This window comes from Sceloporus occidentalis, unplaced genomic scaffold (genome assembly GCF_023333645.1).
Source record: "Sceloporus occidentalis isolate IW3139 unplaced genomic scaffold, rSceOcc1.0.p SCAF_1, whole genome shotgun sequence".
Classification (NCBI taxonomy): Eukaryota; Metazoa; Chordata; class Lepidosauria; order Squamata; family Phrynosomatidae; genus Sceloporus; species Sceloporus occidentalis.
In genome coordinates, this window is record NW_028316981.1 from 127,030,508 (window position 1) to 127,051,223 (window position 20,716).

Genomic DNA, 20,716 nt, shown 5'->3' on the forward strand with positions numbered 1-20,716 from the left:
GTGCTATGCCCTTAGTACCACTGGTTTTCATGCTCTTAGCTTTTCAAGATATGTTCAGGATTTATAAGAAAAACAGGAGTCAGACTCTGCAGGTAATTGATGAACCCTTCAGCTGTTTTCTGTCCTTTTCAAAAAGAACATGTTGTTAAGCTGGGCCATTAGGAGATCAATAGACATGATACAGTCTTCCCCTTTGCTGGATCTAAGAGCTGGTCCTTGTGCAGTTTAGATCCATAATACTGTTTTTAAACCAGAAATTAAAGTGTGTGTCATTTTCTCTTTTTAAAGTGGTCACTTTTCCAAGATTTCTGGTTGCTCATTACAACTGTTTTTGTATTAGGCTTAATAACAGCCATCCTGAGACCCTCAACATTTTTGAAATAATTGCATATTAAGAGAGTCGGCTCTTAATGCCAAGAAAACGTAAGTTGGAGCAAAGATTTATCTTGCATTTATTGTGATTTGTTTTTGTCTTTTGGTTTCTTACTCTTCCATCCTACTGCCTGGCCTCAGATACTTTGGTGACAAAATCCATGATATCTTTACAGAAGAAGATTTTCAGTTATATCGGTAAGAGAAAAGCAGTAATTTTTAATTTTATATTGTGCCTTTTCTATTTTTGCCTTTGAAGTACTTTCAAACCATTTGTAGCTCATCAGAGTAAAGGAGTATCTAAATCAGGAATGGGAATCCTGTGATGCCCCAGATATTTTTAGACCCCAGTACTGTATTCCTCACCATTGGCAGACCTGGCTAAGGCTGCTGGGACCTGCGGTCCAACATCATTTGAAGGGCTGCATGATTCCCATGGATGATCTAAATGCAGGGTGCATTCCTTATTACATGGCAAACTGGAGTCCTTAATTCTGCACCACTGAAGATGTGGAACATTAGTAGTTTAACAAGCGATTACATGGCATAAGCAAAAGAAACTTGTGTTTAATGGAAATTGACAGCTCCACTTCATTTAAATCACAGGTCACACTTCTATTGACCTAAGCAATCCAGAGCACAGTATGCCAGAAGCAAGCGAGCAGGTGTGCCTGTAGGGTAGGTTTACAGGGCAAATATCTAAACAAGGTACATGTTATTATCTGGGTTTACACCAATAAAACCACTGAAAAAATTATTTGCTGAGTGCTTTAGTCTCACTGACACAAATAGTCAGATCTTACATGACCAAACCCCATTCATCTTATCATTAATAGAAATATCTCTGTACATATGTACATAATGAGTATTACACTACAAGATGTGCAATTCTCCTTTAAAATAAGGTGCTCATCCCTAGTATGCCTTTTTGTACTTTGAAAAAATTATTGTGGATTTCGTATTACTTCTGGGTTTGGTAAAAGGGTGTCATGTGGTTTTATGGGTTTCCTACCAGCAAATCTACATCTAAGGTTCTATAGTCTCCTGCTGCCTTAGTTGTGTATAGTGCTGACAAGATGTGAAATGTTACATTTACCTTCACAGGAAGAGCTGGAGAAAATCACATCTATGTCTAATATGTCTAGTTCTAGGTAGAGATTTCATTCTGAAAAGTTTGAAAATACAAATCTGAATTGTGGATTGATGTGAAACAACTTTTCATTTTGGAATATTGTCTTGGAGCATTGCTTTGCATCACAGAGTGTCTACTTCATTACAGATGTAATCACAGGTATTGTTGCATAGAGTACAGTTTAAATTCTTAAAGGATTTCTCAGTGCAATGCAGCCATGAGATGGTCTTCAAAATGGTAGCTCAAGGGAATAGCTGGAGAGGAGTCTTACTGTCTGCTTGAATGGTTGGCTTGATTTTTGTGCAGATTGTGTGAATAGAAACCATAATCACTGAACAATATTTCAAAGAGATGGGGAAAATTTATTGAGAGAAACAGATGAGATTTTAAAACTGATTTGCTCAGTTAAAATTATTTTCCTTCTGAATGAACTTCATTTCCCCCACTCTTCTTGAGTTGGTAAACCTGAAATGCAGGAAATGGCATTTTGGGTAACAATGTAAAAACATATTACTGTACTAATTCCTGTAACTTGAAAGTGGGCACTGTCAAAGATGCCAATTCTGTGCCAGTTTTTGTGGCAAAGAAAACTTGGGTATAGAAATCTGGGCTTCTGCTCAGACATCCAGCTGGTTGTGCCATCCTCCAGGATACTGTCAGGGGCTAATGGAGGGCTAACTGCCATCCTCTTGTTTTCCATCCTTCTTTTCCAACTGATGCTTGATATTCTGTGGTGAGGGCTTTGAGCATGCTCAGTCATCCTTGGATTGGGTCTTGGGGCAGGGCCCCTTAGGTTTGTGTTTGAAAATATGACTTGATCCTTCTGCAGACCTCTGAATGATACATCCTTTTGTTTTTCAGTAGCCCTGTTTTACATCCTTTTGAAATAGGATAACTGAATTAAGTATTAGAAAGAAATTACTGTTCGCTTGTCACATTTCTTTCTAGAACCTTTTACATAAACTAGTGGTTCCTCCAAAATTACATTGGATTATAAAAGTAAATGAGACCATTTTGGATATTTGGGGACCATTTCCCCCCTCTGTTTTAATCATTGTAAATGAGGCTTTTCAGTGATGTTCCCAATTCCCTTAAGAGTATCCAAAGGTACTCTTAGGAAGTGGCTCAAATACTATGGGTCAGGTGAAGGCAGTTTTTCCTTCCCTATTTTTTTGTTTTTCTTTTTTAGCAGTTAATGCTGGTAGAGGTTATATTGGAATTTCAGATCCTGTCATAAATCTTTGAAAACATTGGATGCTAAATAAGATGTGATGTAGACTAAATAAACAGTGAGATGTGTCTAAAAATGTTATCAATGAAAAATGATACCTTCAGATAGGGAATGACTTGTAGACATGCTGGCTGGCTTTGAGGGAATAAGATCCAACAGCATTCTTGATCTAATAATTAAGAGATTGAGCACTGAACCTGGGGCCCTTTTACACTACATAATTATAGTGCCATGATTTCACTTTAACTGTCATAGCAACATGCTATGGATTCCTAAGTTTTCCAGCTTAGAAAGGAGGATTTTCAGCCAGGGAGCTCTGGTGCCTACCCCAGCTACAGCTTGCAGGATTTATTGGCACAACAAAGTGGAATCATAACTGTTCTCCAGGGAGTTGATGGTAATGATGCAAACGAGACGGAGACTAGAGCGACGTTGGCAGAAGACTTGGAGTAAATGTGATCAAACATGGGCTAAGGCTTATTTGAAAACCTACTCTGTGGCAATGCGGGCAGCAAAGAAATCATTTTTTGCTACCAGCATTGCATTTGCAAGGAGCTCGCCAGCAGAGCTGTTCCGAGTGGTCAGGGGTCTTTTACACGCTCACCCTCAAGTAGAGGATGCAGACCATTCGGAGGCTCACTGTGAAGAATTTGCATGACATTTTGCAGATAAAGTTGCTCTGGCTTGGATGCTACAGTTGATACAGTGTCAGTGGATGTAACCTTGGTTCGTGTCTGTCCAGTGTTAATGGATACTTTTCAACTTGTGCAGCCTGATGATATGGACAGGATCCTTGGAGAGGTAAAAGCCACCACATGTGTCTTGGACCCTTGTCCTTCTTGGCTTCTTAAACAGGCCAGAGGGGGACTGACTGAGTGGGTAAAGGAGGTAATCAGTGCCTCCCTACAACAAGGCAGAATTCCATCCTGCCTAAAGGAGGCTGTTGTGAGGCCTCTGTTTAAAAAGTCATCCTTGGATCCCACAATAATGAATAACTATCGGCCAGTGTCTAACCTACCATTTCTGGGCAAGGTTTTGGAATGTGTGGTGGCTTTCCAACTCCATGGGTTTCTGGATGAAACGGATTATCTAGATCCATTTCAATCTGGTTTCAGACCTGGCTATGGAACAGAGACAGCCTTGATCGCCTTGGTGGATGACCTACGCAGGGAACTGGACAGGGGGAGTATGTCCCTGTTGGTTCTCCTGGACCTCTCAGCGGCTTTTGATACCATCGATCAAACCCCATACCTCTCTGGGATGGGGCTTGGAGGTACTGTTCTACAGTGGCTCCGTTTCTTCCTGGAGGGGTGAACGCAGGAGGTGGTACTGGGGGACTCCTGTTTGACCCCCTGGCCATTGACCTGTGAGGTCCCTCAGGGTTCTGTGTTGTCCCCTATGCTGTTTAACATATACAGTGGACCCTTGTTATACGCTGGGGTTTGGTTCCAAGATCCCCCGTGTATAACAAAATCCGTGTATGCTCAAGTCCCATTACATACAATGACATAGCAAAATGGTGTCCCTTATAAAAAATGGAAAATCAAGGTAAATTTATACTTTTTTGGAACATTTTCAAACCGTGTATGCTTAAATCCGTGTATAAAAAATCGGTGTATAAGAAGGGCCGACTGTACATGAAACTGCTGGGAGAGGTGGTCCAGAGTTTTGGGGTGCGGTGTCATCAATATGCAGATGACACTCAACTCTACTACTCCTTCCCACCTCAATCCAAGGAGGCTGTCGTGGTCCTAAACCAGTGTCTGTCTTCAGTAATGTACTGGAAGAGAGCAAACAAGTTGAAACTCAATCCAGACAAGACAGAGGTGCTCCTGGTCAGTTGGAAGGCAGATCAGGGAATAGGGATCCAGCCTGTGTTAGAGGGGGGCACACTCCATCTGAAGACACGGGTTCTCAGTTTGGGGGTACTCTTGGCTTCAGCTTTGAACCTGGAGGGCCAGGTCTCTGCTGTGACCAGGGGTGCTTTTGCAAATTTAAAACTTGTATGCCAGCTGTGCCCGTTCCTTGAGAAGCCAGATTTGGCCACGCTGGCACATTGATTGATTGATTGAAAATTTATTTCTATACCGCCATTCCTGCGATCACGGCGGTTTACAGACAGTACAAATATAATATAATACAGATTAAAAGAAACAATCATCCCAATAAAACACCCCGATTAAAACCAGCATAACTATTAAAATCCACATAAAATCAATCAAAATTACTAAAGAGTTAAAAATCCAAAGCAATACAAAACAGCAATACTACACAACAGTACACATAGGGGGAACAGTCAGGACATGTGGGAGAAAGCTTGACGGAATAACTGAGTCTTCAGGTTCTTCTTGAACGACTCCAGGGAGGGGGCTGAGCGGAGCTCTTCAGGGAGGGCGTTCCAAGATTGCGGGGCTACCACAGAAAATGCCCTTTGCGCAGTTGATACATATTTTGTCTTGGGGATGCTCAAAAGATTTTTACCCCCTGACCTGAGTGTGCGGGGCGGATTGTATGGGGAGACGCGGTCCTCCAAGTACTCTGGGCCCAAGCTATTTAGGGCTTTATAGGTAACGACCAACACCTTGTATTGGGCCCGGAAGCGAATTGGAAGCCAATGCAGGTCTTTCAGTATCGGTGTTATGTGGCTGGTCCTGGAGCTACCAGTGACCAGCCTAGCAGCCATATTTTGAACCAACTGCAGCTTCCGAGCTTGGTACAAGGGTTGCCCCATGTAGAGCGCGTTACAGAAATCAAGTCGAGAGGTTACCAGTGCATGCACCACTGTTTCAAGGTCCCCCTGGTCGAGGTAGGGACGCAGCTGGCGTATCAGCCGAAGCTGATAACAGGTGCTTCTGACTGTCGCATCCACCTGAGAAGTCAGGTGAAGCGACGAGTCAAGGAGCACCCCCAAGCTGCGGACTGAGTCCTTTACGGGGAGCGTGACCCCGTTCAGGACCGGTGGACAAACCTCCTTCCCAAGACCAGGAGAACCTATCACAAGTACTTCCGTTTTCTCTGGATTCAGGCTGAGTCTGTTTTCCCTCATCCAGCCCATTACCGACTCCAGACAGGCATTGAGCAGAGAGATGCCATCCCTAGTCACTGCATCAGTCGGAGACACAGAGAAGACTATTTGGGTGTCATCAGCGTACTGATAACACCGCGCCCCGTGTCTCCGGATGATCTCTCCCAGCGGCTTCATGTAAATGTTAAATAGCATAGGGGACAAGATCGCTCCCTGAGGGACCCCAGATGTAAGGGCCCTCTTATTGGAGCGACAGTCCCCCAGCTCCACCATCTGGAATCTACCCGAGAGGTAGGAACGGAACCACTGCAAAGCAGTGCCCCCGATACCCAACTCCCCCAGGCGATCCAGAAGGATACCATGGTCGATGGTATCGAAGGCCGCTGAGATGTCCAAGAGCAGTAACAGGGACACGCTACCCCTGTCCATGCCCAGACGGAGATCATCGACTAAGACGACCATGGCAGTCTCAACCCCATAGCCCGCCCGGAAGCCGGTTTGAAATAGATCTAGATAATCCGTATCCTCCAAGACCCTCTGCAGCTGGGAGGCAACCGCCCTCTCGATCACCTTCCCTAAAAATGGCAGCAGTGACACAGGCCAATAATTGTTTCGAATTAGGGGGTCAAGGGAGGGCTTCTTTAATAAAGGTCTTACGATGGCCGTTTTTAAGTTCGATGGAAAAAGGCCCTCCCTGAATGATGTATTAATGATGCGACACAGCATTTCTGTTGTCGCCATTCCCCCTTGAACTGCCAGCCATGAAGGACAGGGATCGAGAGAGCAGGTCGTCTTCCTAACGCTGCTGAGGATCCTGTCCACATCCTCGGTACTAACAGACTCAAACTGATCCAGTATAACTGAGTCCACGGAAGCACTGGACGCCTCTACTCGTGATTCTGAACAAATAACAGCGTCAAGATCAGCGCTTAGCCGAGAGATTTTATCCGCGAAGAAGTTGTTAAACTTGTCACAGCAGGCTTTGGATGGCTCCAATAATGGGTTCAGGGGGGGAGCCACTTGAGTGAGCTCTCTCACCACCCTGAACAGCTCTGCTGGACGCGACTCCGCGGACGCAATACGTGCAGCATAGAACGAATTCTTAGCTGCACCTATTGCCACTCCGTAGGCCTTCAAAAGAGACTCTAGGAGTGTCTTGTCGGCTAAGTCCCGATGTCTCCGCCATTTGCGCTCTAGTCGTTGCGCAGCCCGCTTCCTTGCCCTGAGATCTTCTGTATACCAGGGCTTTTTGTTGGAAGCAGGCCGGAAAGGACTTGTTTACATCCCTTTTGGACTACTGTAATGGGTTCTACATGGGGCTGCCTTCGAAAAATGTTTGGAAAATTCAGCTGGTTCAAAGAGCTGCTGCCAGGCTGTTAACAAGGGCAGATTACAGAGACCATACAGCGCCCCTGTTGAAACAGCTTCATTGGCTGCCTGTTTGTTTCCCAGCACAATTCAAGGTGCTGGTTATTACCTACAAAGCCCTACATGGCTCAAGTCCACACTATTTGGCAGACCATTTCTGCTGGTATGAACCAGCCCGGACTCTGAGATCCTCTGGAGAAACCCTTCTCTCTGTCCCAACACCATCACAAACATGGTTGGTGGGGACGCGCGAGAGAGCCTTCTCGGTGGCTGCCCCTAGACTCTGGAACTCCCTGCCCAGGGAGGTTAGAACGGCTTCCTCCTTGATGGCCTTCCACTGGCAGGTGAAGACCTACCTGTTCACACAGGTGTTTAAAGAATTGCTATAAGGACAGGGTGGGATGTTGGACCAGTTTAAAAATTCTTTTTAATGTAAATTTTTAAAATGTTTTAATTGTACTGTTTTTTTTTAATGCTGTGAAGCCGCTTTGAATCCCAGTCCTAGGAGAAGAGCGGGATACAAATAAATTTCATGCTATTTAACATTTACATGAAACGGCTGGGAGAGATCATCCGGAGACACGGGGCGCGGTGTTATCAGTACTCTGATGACACCCAAATATGTTTCTCTGTGTCTCCGACTGATGCAGTGACCAGGGATGGCATCTCTCCTCTAGATGCCTGTCTGGAGTCAGTAATGGGCTGGATGAGGGAAAACAGACTCAGTTTGAATCCAGAGAAAACGGAAGTACTCGTGATAGGTTCTCCTGGCCCAGGGAAGGAAATTTGTCCACCTGTCCTGAATGGGGTCACGCTCCCCCTGAAGGACTCTGTTCACAGTCTGGGGGTGCTTCTGGACTCGTCGCTTCACCTGACATCTCAGGTGAATGCGACAGTCAGGAGCACTTGTTATCAGCTTCGGCTGATACGCCAGCTGCGACCCTACCTGGACTGGGGGGACCTTGAAACGGTGGTACATGCTCTGGTGATCTCTCGGTTGGATTTCTGTAACACGCTCTACATGGGGCAACCCTTGTACCAAACCCGGAAGCTTCAATTAGTGCAGAACATGGCAGCCAGACTGGTCACTGGATGCCCCAGGACCAGTCATATAACACCTGTTCTACAAGATCTACATTGGCTGCCCATTCGCTTCTGGGCGCAATACGAGGTGTTGGTTATTACCTATAAAGCCCTAAATGGCTTTGGCCCAGGGTACTTGGAGGACCGCCTCTCCCCATATAATCCACCCCGCGCTCTCAGGTCAACCGGGAAGCAACTGTTGAGGGTTCCAGATACGAAATATTCTGTGACTGCACAGAGGGCATTTTCCAGCTCAGCCCCGCAGCTTTGGAACTCTCTTCCCGGTGAGCTCTGCTCGGTTACCTCCCTTGACTTATTTAGGAAGAGGTTAAAAACCTTCCTCTTCCAACAGGCTTTCCCCCAGACAATGTAATACCTGCTCTCTCCCCGCTGTACCGTTGAACCTGCACTTTAGGCTAGCTATTGTTGTGATTTTTATCTGTAACTTTTTATCTTGTTTTTAATTGTATTATTGTATTGTTCGGGTTTTTATATGATACTGTTTGTAAAATCGTACATCGCTGTACTTCTGTGTAACCCGCTTTAATCTATTAAGGAAAAGCGGGCTATAAATAAACAGTTTATTATTATTATTATTATTATTATTATTATTATTATTAAATAAATAAATAAATAAATAAACTGTATAGTGTGAAAATGCCCATGGATATTTCTGATTCAGATCTTACCTGACCAGGTGCCCTTATCTGTGATTCATTAATATTACTGGATTGCATTATGCACACAGGCTGACTCCTTAATATAAAGTAATTTGCATGCTCTGTTAAGATGTATTCATTGCAACAGGAGAGGCAGCTTACTTAAATTTGTATCATGGTACTTATATTTCATTAAAGTGTCTTAACATTAAGTTGTCTTATCCTTTGCAGTGATGTGAGGCAGAGAATTCAACAAAAAATAGCCCTTGCTTTTGGTATCAGCTCCTCTTCCATGTATTTGACAAAGCCAACCTTCTTCTCAAGAATAAACAGCTCGGAAGCCAAGACTACTCATGATGAATATTGGCACCCACATATTGACAAGGTAATTGGGATGCGGAAAGAAAATAATTCCCCCTCCACCCCCATTTTAATATCTTGCCTTTAATTGTTGTCTTTGGTCTAGCATAATCAAAGGCCTACGCTGTGGTTATTGCATGACTATGCCAAGTTCTAGTGATTATCACTTTGGTGTTAATTAAAATTACCGGGAAGTAACTCCTACCGAGTTTAATGGGCCTTGAGTATGTGTATATATTATACCTTACCTGGCCCTACCATCTCCACATGACTTTATGCAACTCATGTTTTCCCCTCTTGGGTAGGATGCTACATGAGAGAAGCACTGTGAAGACAACCTGCCCCCAACCTTCACAATCCAAGCATCACCAACAAAAACATTCTTGCAATCAGTGCTACAGCCTGGAGGGCAGATTGCTATACCCCTTCCTTACTTTTGTTGGGAAAGGAAAAGAGGAATGGATCTGTCTCAGTGGGTATTTTTCAGCTCTTGGGTGCATTGACCAAGGGCTAGCTGTTTCACTTCCATGGCAAGGAAGCACTAACTCATTGTGGGAGGCTGAGTCCTTGCTATCTCCATACAGAGAAAGGAAACGAAAGAGATATAGGCCCCATACAGACAGGCCAAAATAAAGCTGCTTCGGGTCACATTGGAGGTATGCTGTTTCAATTATGCATGCGTACTAAGAGTCCGGAAGCTGTGCCAAAGCCACAATCCAGTCCTAAGGACTAGAGCATAGCTTTGGCGCAGCTTCTGGACTTTTAGTAAGCATGCATCATTGAAACAGCATACCTCCAAAGTGACCCAAAGCAGCTTTATTTTGGCCTGTCTGTATGGGGCCATACTTTCTCTAGGAAGTATTAGGTTGTGAGAGTGCCTCCTGAGTGTACAGGATCACACTTGAAATTGCTGCTATTTTTAATTTTCCAGTTAATAATGTGGAAATTTAATGCTTCTGGCACAGATGTAAACTCAAGTCCACATGTGCGTGCCTGGGCTCAGATTGATATATCTTGTCATTTTCACCAGTTGTAAATACTCTGTCAACTAATAAGGAGGTTCTGCTTTTCCCTATACATGAATTGGAAGAACAGTTTATATGAATATCTTTTAGCAGGCTTGCGTCACTTTTTATTTTTGCACAGCGGTTAGTTACTGCAGGTCACGTAGGCATGTTTAATATGCTGATAGTCTGTGGCTGTAGGCCGAACTTGAAAATGTTGGGTTTTTTAGTTCAACTACTGGATAACCTCTACCCCTGTCTCCAACCAGTATGGCCAGACTGGAAGTTGTCTTCTAAAAAAGGGAAACATTTCCAAGCTCTGGCTTGTAAGTTTTTTGTAAAGTTAATTGAAAGCACCAAAGTAGAAACAGAAAGGCAGTAGACCAGTAACCAAGCTACTGAATAATTATATAAGAAAGCCATAACACTGCTTGAATAAACATTGCCCTGATGTAGTATTTCCAGAATGTCATTCCTTACTTCAATAATAACTGTTCTTACAGACTTCATTTATAAAATGTGCTTAGAAACATTAACTGATTTTGCAATTCCATGCAAGTAGATTTCCCTCTGAAAACAAAACATTGACACTGTGCTGAAAAGTTATTTGTACAAATGCTTGGTTTTTATCTTGCATATAATAGCTGTGATGGGTAGTGGACTTTTAGAGGCTGTAATAGCAGCATTTATTTTGTGCTACTTTAATGATGGAATATATAGAGTGACCCTTAGACCATCTCTTTGATCTTTAGACAGAAATGGCCTCACTCACTTCTTTTCTTGTTTTTTAACAAGCTGTCTTTTGTGCCAGAAGATAACATGGCAGAGCAGTCTCAAAAGCAGATGTCTATTTGTGTAATTTCTCTCTTAAAACCTTCAAGTTAACTTTTCAGATGTGATTGGTCCTTAATGCCTGCTTTCTTTTGCTGAATATTTTTTTCTACTTTTCCGGGAAAATTTGGACTAGGTTAGCAACACAATTGTTTATTAATACAGCTATTTCCCAACAGAGCAAGCAACTTCCTTACAGGTTAGGTTGAGAGAGAATGACTTGCCCATTTAGTGAGACTATAGGGGACTTGACTTGAGTCTTCCTATCTCCAAATCCAGTACTCAAGCCTTTCACTATGCCATCTGTTAGGGAAGGCAAACAGTACTGTGTGCAAGAGGAAGTAAAGATTGTTTTAAGTGGCTAGGATTTTTCTTCTTTTGGCTTCCATGTGACTGGTTTATTTCATCTTACTTTCTTCCTTAATTTGTTATTTTGCAGGTAGATGGACAATGGTTCAGGGCTGTTGATTAGGGCCGTTCTGCACCCATGTGGATATCAAATTTTTTGATCTGGCTCAGCGATTCTCTTAAAAGGTGTCTTTAGATCCAAAGCTAAATGACAGAAACACATTTGCATTACTTGTTTGACTTTGTTGTTGTGTGCCTTCAAGTCATTTTGAACCTGAAGTGACCCTCAGGTGAACCTATCATGCATGGGGTTTTCTTGGCAAGTTTCTTCAGATGGGGTTTACCATTGTCATTCTCTGAGGTTCAGAGGGTGTCACTTGCCCAAGTGGGTTTACATGGCTGAGCCAGGATTCGAACCCTGGTCTCCAGAATCCTAGTCCAATGCTTAAACTAGAATTTTCTTAATAAAGAATTCTAGACTTTTAAACTACAGTGAGCTCTAGGTTCCTGTTTATTTTATTAGTGAACTGCTAGCAAATTCTTAAAACAGCTTACATTGTAACAGTTGTGTTCAAAAGGTCATTTAGCATCTGAAATATGAAACTGACCTATACAGGAACAAAAATCAATTTTTAAGAGAAATGCTATGTTGTTTGCTTAGTAATATATTTAAAGAGCTCTGATATATTGAAAAGTAGCAGCACATTATACAAGTATAAAGGAGAGGTTGTCAGCTGTGTCCTACAGAGAAAAATATTGCAGAGGATTTGAAAAGAATGCCACAATGAATGGATTTTATCGCCTAGGATTATTTCAAGGTTGCTTTAACAGTAACCATGAATATGATTTGGCCATTCTATTTGCAGCTAGCAACTGTTCCTGAAGTGGAAAAAATATTTGTCAAATCCAGCCACATATTCAGATGTGCTGCAAAGATAAAATGAAAGGATAAACATGCAAAAATAATTCTTGGAAATGAGAGGAATTATGGCATAATATTTGTAAACTGTAGGTTAAAAATTATTCAAATATTTGCAGAGTGGAGAGGGAAGAGGTATTAAATACTCCATGTTTTAGATCTATGTGTGCTGATTATCTTCCATCTGCTTATCATCATTCCCCTTCACAGTGCTAACCCTGTATGGATGTGAGTTTGGGCATGAGTCACGCACCTTTCAACCTCTTCTTTTTTCAACTCTTCTTACATTAGCTCAGCCAGGTGCATGGAAACCTCCTCCTGCTGTTCAGCCTTCCATATCTAGGTAGCCTCCAAACCACTACCTCTGCCACCTCCTTTGCCTTCCCTTTGCAAGTTACTTGGTAAAGCATGATCCAAATGGTTTAAGCAATGTAGAGATGAAACATTGTCCTTGAAGGTGCAATTAGGAAATCAAATCCAACCCAACAGTCCAGTTAAAATAATTCCTTAAGTTAAAGAGTGATAGGAAAGTGGACACAAAGGGTGTAGGTACAATAAATCAAGAAACAAAACTCTAAACCAGCAATGGTGGTCTGTCTAAGCCAGGGATGGAAATCATAAAGCCCTCCAGATAATCTTGCACTGCAAATCCCACCAGCCTTAGTCAGCATAGCCTATGGTGAGGAATTCTGGAAGCTGAATTCCAACAGTATCTGGAGGGCCACATGTTTCTCTCCCCAGCTCTAAAAGCCTACAGTGAGTAAAAGTTGAGAACAGCTTAACTTATATCAGGGTCCTCTCATTGGCATTCTGTGTGGCGGTGACTTGAGAGAGAGAACTTGAAGAAAGCATTCTACCAGGTTTTATGCTGTTTCTTCTATGATATTAATGAACCACCACTGAATCCTCAGCCAGTGTGTAAGAGGTTAATGTTGGCAGGTGACAGTCAAGAAAGAAGATAATTAATGCCCAGGCTACTTTAATAAAGTGGGAAGTGGGCAAAGAAGAAGCAAAACACTTTTTGTCAGGCAACTCTGTGTAGCTGAGGGATACAGAAGGGACATGACAATGGAGGCTGCTGTTTTATCCACAATAGAGAAAATTAAAAGAACAGCCATGTCAGATTCTGGGCAGTCAGGACAATCTTTAACATTATTGACCTCAAGCTTAAGGAACAATTTAAGAAGCAATGAAACCACGAATCGCTCTGTAATTGCACTAGTCCTGAAGTACTAGTGAATAATTTTAATTAATTTTGACATTTGTATTTATGAGCAGTAGCATTTGATTTGATAGTTCACCTATGTCCCTCCTCCCTTCTTGTAATAGAGAGTAGGATTCAATTGTCTGTCTAATACTCTTTAAATATTCTTCCAGCTATGAAGGAGCTCTTATCTGAGAATGGTTTCGTATGTCTGGCGATTATATGTAATGACCTAGGAACTGATTGTATTGGGTAAAATGGAATCAATATTTTCTTTCTTAGTTGGTTACATTGTCATACTACTTTCCACTCCTTCCTTCCAGAAATTCTTTATTCTTCTGTACATATTCTTTTTTTCTCACACGACTGCCACTCTTTGTACTTCATGTGAGACACATCAGGCTTTTGAATATCATGAGAAGTTGAGATGATCCCAGAGCTTAGAACATTAAGTTTGAAAATTAATTTGTTAGTATTAACATTAATATTAATTCATTATTTATACTTACTGGAATTCATTGTTTTGTTTTCTCTATTAAATCTTGAATTGTGTTCTTCGTTGAATCAACTTTGATTCATTAATTAAAACATTTGTTTTCAAAAGCATTACAGAGAATGGTGGTCATTTGGAGTAGTTCTGGTAACTGGCTCCTTCAAAAGTGCTCTTTGAACTTCTAAAGTTGCATTCTCCACAATCTGGCACTTTTCCCCAGGTGGACTACAAAGCCCTTTATAAAAATGTTCTGGGGATGTGGGACATCCAAGATGTCTGGAAAGTGCTAGGTTGATCTTATCTTAATAACCTGTTCAGTTCAGTTTTTGTCACTGATCTACATCTCTCTATCCCCTTCTCTCCCCACCCCCCATCCCCAGCAGTCCAATACTGGGAGAAATGCAAGATATTACTAATTGATCAAACATATACAGATTTCATTCATCTTTCAAACATCTTATTTGTTAAATGCTAATAAAGAATGGCATGTTTATTTCAACTAGAGAATGCTACAAAGATCAGTCAGAGAATCAAGAGTAGCAAGTTCGATATAAAAGCATGTCTCTAACAAGCTCACTGTTCTTGCTATCCGTATTTCCTTAATACTGTGGAAATAGACCAAGTCTATGGCTCTATCTGCACTAAAGAAATAAAGCAGTTTACACAGCTTTAACTGCCTTGGCTCAATGCTACAGAATTTTGTGATTTGTAATTTTGTGAGTTTAGCCTGCTCCATCTGATGCCACAACAAACTATAAATTCCAGAATTCCATTGGATGCAGCCATGATATTTAAAAGTGTTGTCAAGCTGAATTATTTCTGCAGTGCAGATGTGGCCTATGAAAGCTTATGCTACAACTTCTTTCTTTCAGTTAGGGGCTAAACAGACAGCCCCTAAGAGGCGGCCTGCAGCCGCCTCTGTCTTTGCCAGATCGGGGGCGTGGCAACTACATGCCACAATCTCGATCTGGCCTTTCTATGGCGCAAAAAGGAGCCATGAAATGCAGAAAGTGCCCCCATAGCTGCCGGTGCCTCAGCTTTTTGGCACCCCTTTGGTGCTGCGTCATGTAGATGCAGTGCCAGAGGAACGCAGTGATGCTGCCTGCCGTGTGGTGGGGCATGTGGTGTCCCACCAGCATGGGTGTGCGTCGTATGGACACCAGGCCCCCACTCCGCCCCGATGCCAGTCTTTGAGGCCGGACTGTTAGGGCTGTTAGTCTCAAAGGTGATACAAGATCTCTTTGCATTCTGATCTTCCAGACTAACATGTCTATGATTCTAAATTCTCCCTTAATATTTGTTTTTGAAGATCTCTTAAACTGTCACTATAGGACTAATGAAATAAAGTGATATTTGCAGTTGTTCCATTTTGTTGTCTGTTTCTCATGACCCAGGTGAAGGATTTGCAGCAGTGAATCAAAGGAGTCCAGGGATTGATGAGTAAATGACTCTTGAAGCAACTCAAAACATTAACTCTGGCTGCCTTGCTTTGCTGGTGTCCTGCAGTCAAGCTCTTACACTTTCTCTCCCATCATCTAAGAAAAATGAGCTTAAAACAAACCTCAAAGCATGTAATGCGCTGAGGCAGGGGGTCAATGAGGAGCAGAATGGCAAGGGGAGAAGGAGGGAGAAGGAAATGTGAGGAAAAAAGTTTTTTTTCTTCATCATCCACATGTTCAGCGCTTGGTGAGCAATAAAATGGAAATAAAAAAAGTATAAAAGGGTTAATAGCAGCTCACCCCAATTAATATATAAAGCCAGAGAATAAAATTAATAAAAATTAGAGGATGAGAATCAAAGAGGCACAGAAAGGGGGATACATTACTGCCTCAGGGCTTCCTGCAATGTATACATTATATACACACCATCATTCCATTCTGTCACTATTTTCTCTCTCCTCCAATCCATGAGACATGCAGGAAAATAGAATAGCAAGCCAGTACTGAGCTAAATGATATATTGCTTCTAGTCCTAATACTTCTTCTCGTGAGCCCTCTTGACTTATTGTATTCACTCCATTCTCTAATGAATTCTATCCATCTGAAAGAATTAATTGGTTAAAGTATAGGAATAATTTCAGTGCTAATAAGTAATCTATAGATTTCAGATACATTGGGGGGGGGGGAATCTAATGAATTTGCAATTCAATGAATTAATTAACAGTTTTCCCCCAAGCAGAGACTAGTCCAGAAGAATGTTAATCCTTCTTCCCCATACCAAGAATAAATATTTTCAGTTGTAAGGTAAACACATAGAAGACAAGTGTGCTTCTTCCCTCCTTTTAGACGCTTTCATTGTCTTGCTTGCTTGAGTATCTGTCCACACATCTTCCTGAAGCTGGGAGCCAAATGGCAGTTCTTAAGGAGCTGGAGTTTGTGAAAGGACTACCAGTTGCAGGCCGCTATACTGTCATTCTTAACAGAAGCTAAATCAAGGCAATTGTAAATGGGGTTGAAAATATGATTGTTCCAAAATATTTTTGTCATTGGATGTTGATAATATGATTGTCATTGGATGTTGGGTCTTCAGAAACACTTCTGAATGTATCTCAAATATTTTGTAGACCCAATGCCTTAATCCAATAGTTATTTCCAACAGACCCATTACATTAATGGGAAGTCAACACGTATGCAAGTTCCATTGATTCCATGTCTCTATTTTATTTTGGGGACTAACAGTTAAATTTAAGATGACAAATCCCACAAAGTTTAAAATGTTTGGCCAGATAAAAATTTGAAGACCACCTCTACCTGTATTCATATTCTGTATGCAGGAGTGTATGTGAATGTTTACACACACTTCACTTTTAAATACTTAATCTATTTGTCAGACCAGTTCTTGGTATCTTTTCCTCAAGATGTGATTCAACAAAGTTGGACAAGTTTGGTTCTCAAAAAAAACCTATACCTCTTCAGTGTTGTTGCAAACCAGTGTAATATTCTCTTCTTTAAGGAAGCATTTAAACAAACAAACAAAAAACCCCAAAAAACAAAAACCCAATTCTCATGTTTCTGAAATAAAGTGTCTATTGAATTTAGGAGATCTTTCTGTTTTCTTCCTAGGTGACCTATGGTTCCTTTGACTATACGTCACTGCTTTATCTGTCCGATTACACAGAAGACTTTGGTGGTGGGCGGTTTGTCTTTATGGATGAAGGTGCAAATAGGACTGTAGAACCTCGAGCAGGTAAAGTTGTGCAGGTCTCAGTATCCTATAGTGATTCTTTAATATTTATGCTGAAGATAAACTATACATCTGGTTCTAAAGGGATCTTGTAGCATCTTTGATACTGACTAAGTGAAAGAACATATAGCATAAGCTTTTGTAGACTTGGTCTACTTCCTCACATGCATGATGTGAACTGGTGCTCAGGAAGGACCTTTATAATCAGACTGTATGAATAGCCATAAAAATGCAAAATGTCTGGGTATAGTGATGAGGTGACAAGTTCCGTTTTAACTTTGGTTGTTAAGGGACAAGGGCAAGAGGAAAGATGTGGCCTTGAGCTCAAAGATGCTACAAGATCCCTTTGCATACTGATATTCCAGACTAGCATGGCTATGCCTCTGAATTCTATACAGCTGGTTGTTTCTGCTGTTGAGCATCTGTCTAGTATTTTATTTCTCCTCTCCCCTGTTCTCAATATTCACCACTGAGATACTGGTAGAGGTCTGTGAGCTCTCGCTCTCTGCTTTAAATAGAGACAGGCTTTTTATTGCTCTTTACAAGTGCATGCAGACTCTTCCGTTTTCTAAAATGTCATTCTTGTGGGTAAGGGACAAAAGGAAACAGCATAAGATGCCACAGGAAATATCTTGAGGAAGTATGTCAAAGAGTATTATATACTATGTGTGGTATTGTACACTTAGTGTACAAACAATTAAATCTGTGCCACTTTGTCAAGGAGGCAGCTCTCAGGTTAGTTGTTAGTTGCCTGTATGTTTTGAAATGATCCAGCCAACACACGGTGGGTTTCCATAGGTTGATGGCCTTCAATACTCCATTGAACTATCCTAGTTATATGGCACTAAGGAAGAACAGATCATTTAAATGAGTACGGTGAAAGCTGTTCTCTCTTGACCTCAGTTATCTAAACTATCCATATATCCCCATGCATCTGATGAAGTAGACTCAAGTCTATGAAAGCTCATGCTACCAACTTCTCTTTTTCAGTTAGTCTCTAAGGTGCTACAAGATCTCTTTGCATACTGATTTTTCAAACTAACACAGCTATATATTTTAATTGTATCTACTGTATATGTGGATTTGTCATTGCATACTGCTTAGTATGTATTCTTATCTGCTGAGCACAGACAAAAGAGAACTTTTCTTGAAAGGAATCCCAGTCCAAAGACCAGTTCCTTTTATAGTGTGAGTTCTATATAGGTCATACCTATATAGTTTTCAATAACCATTTCTGGCTTTGAATAATTTCTTTGTAGGGAAAGCTGGTGCTTAGAAATGAATAAAGGACTCAGATGATACCTTTTCATAGAGCAGAATTATTGCTTCTAGTCTCCAGGAAATTATTTCAGGAGCATCTTGTTCAGGACTGATGTTTAACCCCCCCCCCCCCCCCAATTTTTGGAGGAAAGTATAGATGTTTATTTATTTCTGGCTTTCCTCAAAAACTGAGACTCAGAGTCGCTTACAAAAATTAAAACAAATTCAGATAAATGATTAAGACCTAAGAAAAAATTTACTGTTAAAATGTGATTAAACTATACTGTTACAATAAAACCATTAAAACAAATGTATTGAAAAGAAAAAAAGATGAAAAGCAGTATAGCATCATTCAATTAAATGCAGTCAATTCCCTTAGATTTGTTGGAATAGAAACGTTTTTGCCTGCTGAAAGAAGGTATCCGTGGGGTGGTGGTGGTCCAGAACGGATTCCCACAGATACTGAGGGCCAACCATATTTTGTTTATTTAGTGTGCATATTTTCATTCACACAATCATATATATTAAGATTTTAACACTTTGTAGGGACAACCTGGAGAATACTGGCATTCTCACTGGGTTGGAAACATAGAGTTTGAGGGGATTGCTTTCACCCTATGAAAGATATGACACAACAGTTTAATCACTCCAAGCAATTATGTTCGTATATCCTGTTACATCTGGAAGGCCCACATAATAATATTTATTTATTTATACATACATACATTCCCGCCTCTCCCAAATGGATCGAGGCAGGATTACAACCCATAAAATACATACAAAAACACATCAATAAAATACATACAAAAATACATCAATAAAATACAATAAAAATAATTACATTAAAACTAGCTCATCATACAGAGATGTACTTTTGAGAGTATTTTATGAATAGCTGTAAAACTAATCTGAAATGTTGTTATCCTAAAAATGAAACCTTAAAATGATTGTAAATATTAAGATTCTACCAGTAAAAATAAATCTTTGGTAACTGAATTGTGAAAAATATGTATTAAGCTTATAGCAAGGATGAGTGCCCTTTTTGGGGGGTGAAGATGGAATCGCATGATTAAACTCTCTGAGGCTGTATCTGCACTGCAGAAATAATCTGGCTTGACTGCCATGGCTCAATGTTATGGAATTCTGGGAATTGTATTTCCTAGCTTCTATAGCATAAAGCCATTGCAGTTAAAGCAGTGTCAAACCAGATTAATTCTGCAGTGTGGATGCAGTCTGAGTCTCAAATTGATTTAAATCAAACCCACCCTGGTTGAATGTGGTGTAATTAGTGCAGAATGAGGAAGAGCTGAATGCCACTTTTTCAAAATGGCCTTTTCAAGCTCTTCTGCTTTTCTTCTGCAACATATGTGCAATGTGGAAGCACCAACAAACTATTGATCTTTTTTTTTTAAAAAAGAAGCAGGCTGTTTGATTATCTTTTGCCTTTCAAACTCTTGGGAAAAATGAGATAATAATGCTTCCATACCAGTCCCATTATTTTCCCTTAACGCTGGTAGCTGAAATCATAGTAATAAATGGTGCAGAAACAGTGTCTGTGATCCTTTTCAAGTTTGTAGATTTCTTATGCTTTGATGAAGAAGGCGCCTTTTCTGAGTTGTTCCCTGGGTAATAGTGATATGGTTGTTTATCAGCCAATGGTGGAAATAACATCTACTTTTGTTGTTATTTTTCTGCTGATATGCTTCTTTGTAGCTACAGAGAGAAACTTATTTTTGACCTGTAAGACCTCTAGATCTTGTACCTTTTTCTATTTTTCTATATCATGTGATTAGCAGATGCATTAATATTTATTGTACTTATTTTATTAAACCTGATTAGCTGTGGAGTTAAAAGAACACAAAAGTGTAATTAGGGGGATACTTAAAATTGAAGTTAGTTCTTACAAAAATATTGTAACATGAGCAGAGGTAAGGAGATTGTTTGGCAGTAGAGAGAGTTTTGGATTATATTTTGTGTTGGATTAAGCAATATTTTGTATGATGTAATGTTAATATAAAGATATATAAAGTTTAAAAATTATTTCTCAGAGCATTTAATGAATTGTAGATGGTTGTGGCAAATATAGGATGGGTCCTATATGCAGTACATTACTTATTTATTTTTAGGATGGCATTTTATTACTAATTAAGATAACAAATAGGTGTCAATTTAAAAGGAATGGACATAAAGTGTGCTTTGATATTCTAAGAAGGGTGGTTTAGAAGTTTTGATTAGGGAAAAATC

At 40.8% G+C, this 20,716-nt stretch overlaps 1 protein-coding gene across 7 annotated transcripts in view; it reads left to right on the top strand.

The window, feature by feature from the left end:
* LOC149322115 (2-oxoglutarate and iron-dependent oxygenase domain-containing protein 3-like) overlaps window positions 1-20,716 on the top strand; it is a 51,215-nt gene that overhangs the window by 19,005 nt on the left and 11,494 nt on the right. For all 7 annotated transcript variants that reach the window (XR_016282097.1, XR_016282098.1, XR_016282099.1 and 4 more), the window contains exons 6-8: window positions 514-570; window positions 9,102-9,255; window positions 17,092-17,215. Coding sequence is in view for 1 of the 7 variants with exons in the window: in XM_089534844.1 (XP_089390970.1) it covers window positions 514-570; window positions 9,102-9,255; window positions 17,092-17,215 (335 nt within the window). In the remaining 6 variants the exon portion in view is untranslated. The remainder of the gene's footprint in view (window positions 1-513; window positions 571-9,101; window positions 9,256-17,091; window positions 17,216-20,716) is intronic.